Genomic DNA, 3,928 nt, shown 5'->3' with positions numbered 1-3,928 from the left:
CTTACCCACTCTCTAGAGGCACACAGGGCTCAGACAGAACGGGAAATGAATTTGGGTGATGAATATGGTTAACTATTAGGTGCCAGGTAGCTGTGATTCATGCCAGCTACAACTGAATCACTCTGACAGCTGGAAAAGGACGTTTGAATTTTAACAGCATTGTCAGTTATATGGCGCTGGTTTCAACTGCTTTGCTGGGTTTTTTTTGTTTGTTTGTTTTGTTTAAATGAATGCTCACAGAATTATAGGACAGCAAATAAAGTGTACTTGTAGCTTACAGTAGTTCCACGTTTACAAAAGGTGTTGACATTCACTGACCTTCACCTATGGGTTTTTGCACTGCTTACAAGCTTCTGCAAGACGAACCTAGAAGGAAAGAGAAATTCATCAATAGCCAAAGAGATTATATCCCACAGCCACTTCCGATTTCCACCTGAAGCCGAAGACACCTTTAGTTTCGATTCAGTTTTTTCACGATGCTGACAATAGTTATTTCTCTACAAGTGTGAGGTTTTATCCCTCCCTCCCTTCCCAGTTCATGCTTCTTCTTGACCAGTGGTAGGAGCAAAGATACAAGACTTGAAATAATAAGAAGCTTCTGTTACAGCTCAATAGCTCAACAGTTAAGGATAACAATTAAGGACAGAGACAATGCTGCATTACAGCTTCAGGTCTCAAATAGAAAAAAAAAAATAAGAAAAATAGACTTACAGATAGCTTCTTCATAATGCCTCGCGCCTCCGGATTGAGATGAAGAAGATTCTTCTTGGTCAGATCACTTGCTGTTAAACGAATGCTCTGTAAGAAAACAAACACCATCAAATCCCGTGTTTCCCAGTTGTTTAGCTGCAGCAGCTAGAAGCAGCAAAAATAAAACGTCATGCATGCTAGGAGACCACGTATGTGCCAAGAACCGCATCCAGCTTGACCAGCTCATCTCATTAAGCACTGGAATAGGCTCCCCAGGGAGGTGGAGGAGTCACCATCCCTGAACGTGTTTAAAATCCAATTGGATGTGGTGCTCAGGGACATGATTGAGCGGTGGGTTGTTAGAGTAGTATGGTTAGGTTGTGGTTGGACTCGATCTTGAAGGTCTTTTCCAACCTGAGCAAGTCTATGATTCTATACCTGCCCTTAGTGTACCAACACACTACCATGAGCAGAAGCTGCTTTAAGCATTACTTAAAAAGCACAGCAAAGCAACAGTCTGCATTCTGCTTAGACCAGATCAAACAGCTCCTGCTTCTGACTAATAGTTTCTTAAGGTTCTTTTTAAGCGACATTTACCTCCTGATAAACGGCGGTGGCACAAGTAAGCAGAAGAGAATGGATGAACAAGAGTCCCTTGAAACTGATAAGGACCCAAGAAGGTACAAGCTCTCCTTGCTGCATGGATTTTACAGATTGAAGTTTGATTTTACCTCCCCTCCTCCAACAGGAACGGTAATGAAGACATCATTGCCATCAGCAAGGGGGCTGCCGTTAGCAGAGATGGTGTAAACGCGTTCATTTACTGCAGGCGTGCGCAAACCCGGCGTCTTGAAAACTCTGGAAGAAGCAACAGGTAAGGAATTTTACTGCAATTGCTTAAAGCACTTGGACCAGAAGTCTTCCATTTCAGGTTCAAAGCGCTGCTGGAAGATATTCTGCATATAGACGATGGAGATGTAAGAAGCAAGCAGCAAGGCACTCCTCTGTATAAGAAATTAACGGAGAAACGTAATAGAATACAAACCTGGAATCAAACCGGGGTGTGACAGTGGAGGCGCCTCCTCGAGCACAGAGATCAAGATTTCTACCAGTAGCTGGAGTGATAAAACTGCTTTTGCTTGATCTGCTTAAAAGGAAGCATGTAAGTAAAGCCCTGCTCTCAGAAGAATAACTTTAACAGATACGTAAGCACTGTCTTACCAAAGACTTAGATGAGATGACCCGAGGTTCTCCCTAATCCCCCTACAGCATGGCATGCCAACATCATCCAGCCTGCTAAGCCACGCACCACCCCATTCAGCAGCTACGTTAGCACTGCACCCTTACTCTCTATTTCTGAATTCCTGCCACGAAACTCATCCCCGTTACCTTTTACTCATGCGTTTCACTCTTGCTGAAGGAGCTCTTCTGCTCCTGGACGCTGGTGCTTTTTTAGTGGATGTCCTCACCTGAAACACATTAGCTGCCAAGTCAGTCATTTCCTTCTCCTATGACAGCCAAGTCTGCACCGAGCAAGTGCTCCCATACAAAACGCTTGGCTCAACAGGCTCCTTCCTGCAGCACAAGAGTCTGAAACAAACCACTGGACAAACCTCTGAGACCTTCCCCATTCAAGTATTATTCTCACATCCTTTCTCCAAAGATCAGTTGTAGAACTTCAGGAGGATAACAGACCACGTTAACTTCTAATCTGACTTGGGACGGTTCACGTATTTACTGTTGCCCACAGCAAAATTCATAAACTAAAAAACTGAGAAGTACTACTGGTAAATATTTTCAACATGGCCCAGACTGTTCTGCTGTAGGGAATACCACTCCCTACAAACAACAGCGCTGAAGACACCCTCTCCGATGAGAAGAATGAGGCTTTCACGTGCAGAAGTACAACAGGAATAAGAGCGGAGGTAACTCGCAGCACAGTCACTTTGCTCGCCACAAGTAACAGCACTACCTGCCAATGAAAGCCAGCTTCCTGCGTCACTGGAACGATCAGGAAGCAACAGCTTTTTCAAAGTCACCCTTACAGCATCCTGCACAGATGTCCTACCATAGGCATCAGCATTGTCTCAGAACGCAGTTTATATCCTGGGAGTAAAAGTCATCACAAAGAGCAGCTACTTACCTTTCCATTTCTTGGATTAGTACTTGCAACGGCTTGCTCCGGAAGAAGCTGGCTATCGTGTTTTGCTTTCTTTGCTGGAGGAAGCAAAGGAACCTCTGCTGCTTCTTCAATAGCTTCGATACCCTGTTTAGATTTTTCTACCAAAAGGAGAAAGCATTATCCAAGTTGACAGAAAAAAAAATAAAAAAAATACTAACGTGACATAGCTGATCATTAGCTAAGGTAAGCAAGTATACTACAAGCTTCTTTTGGCAACAGTTTGCTTCTAAATCTGAATTCCAATGACAACAGTAAAGAGAACACTGTTGTGAATTATTCAGAATGCTTTAATTAAAGCAAGTAAAACTACTTCAGGTAGCAGGAGTAAAGGTAGAATTACATCCCTGTCTTTAAACGTAGTGAATGCTGTAGCTAAGAACCAAATTACTATCCGCAGAATGTTAACTACTGACCTTTCCTGACGATTTTTAAAGGAGTCTGGATAAATTCTGCTGTTAGCTTGTTTATTTCCGTTATTCCCAAGTCTGCCTAGGATTAAGAAGTCATCATAGTGTAAAGATGATCAGCAGCGCGTGTTTGTGATAAGTCAAAGTTGCAGGCAAAATCTTTAGAACTATTTCACAGCAAAAATATCTTTACGTTCTTCTGTTGTGCTCAGACAAGGTCCTTCCACATGACTCTGGACATCATAGATCTCAGTGCCATTCAGCACCAGCACGCTTTGCTGGGCAGGTGCAAGCACGCTTCACTCACTCCCTGCTGCTCAACCACCACAGCAATGCATTAGCTTACTGAAAGGCACCTGCTCTTCCAGAGACCAAGGAGCAAATCCCCACAGCGCGGGGCTCTGCAAAATGACTTCAGGGTAGCCGAGCAACCTTATAGATAGCGGGGGAGAAGTGCTGGTGCGTTAGGCAACGTGTGCGATGATGGAGCAGTCAATAGAGGGTGATTATGGCGTGTGTTTGTTTGTTTGTTTGATGACCATCCTTGAAGAACACTAAAATGCAAAGAGGATTGGGAGAAGCACACTGGCAGAGGCTGCCCAGAGCGTGCCCGTCCCTGGTGGGCTTCAGGAACCATGGAGACGTGGCA

The 3,928-nt window shown here is 44.1% G+C and overlaps 1 protein-coding gene across 2 annotated transcripts; it reads right to left on the bottom strand.

The window, feature by feature from the left end:
* Positions 1-242: 242 nt before the first annotated feature.
* Positions 243-3,361, bottom strand: CDCA8 (cell division cycle associated 8; the record flags this gene model as incomplete). 2 transcript variants are annotated; one of them, XM_021381919.1, is given in 7 exon segments in its annotated part: positions 243-366; positions 712-798; positions 1,422-1,548; positions 1,736-1,837; positions 2,080-2,159; positions 2,834-2,970; positions 3,286-3,361. In XM_021381919.1, coding segments are annotated over 7 exon segments (651 nt in total), but the record flags the coding sequence as incomplete, so codon positions are not given.
* Between the last annotated feature and the right edge of the window lie 567 nt (positions 3,362-3,928).

This window comes from Numida meleagris, unplaced genomic scaffold (genome assembly GCF_002078875.1).
Source record: "Numida meleagris isolate 19003 breed g44 Domestic line unplaced genomic scaffold, NumMel1.0 unplaced_Scaffold1268, whole genome shotgun sequence".
NCBI classification, from domain to species: Eukaryota; Metazoa; Chordata; class Aves; order Galliformes; family Numididae; genus Numida; species Numida meleagris.
This window is presented reverse-complemented; position numbering and strand designations above follow the sequence as displayed.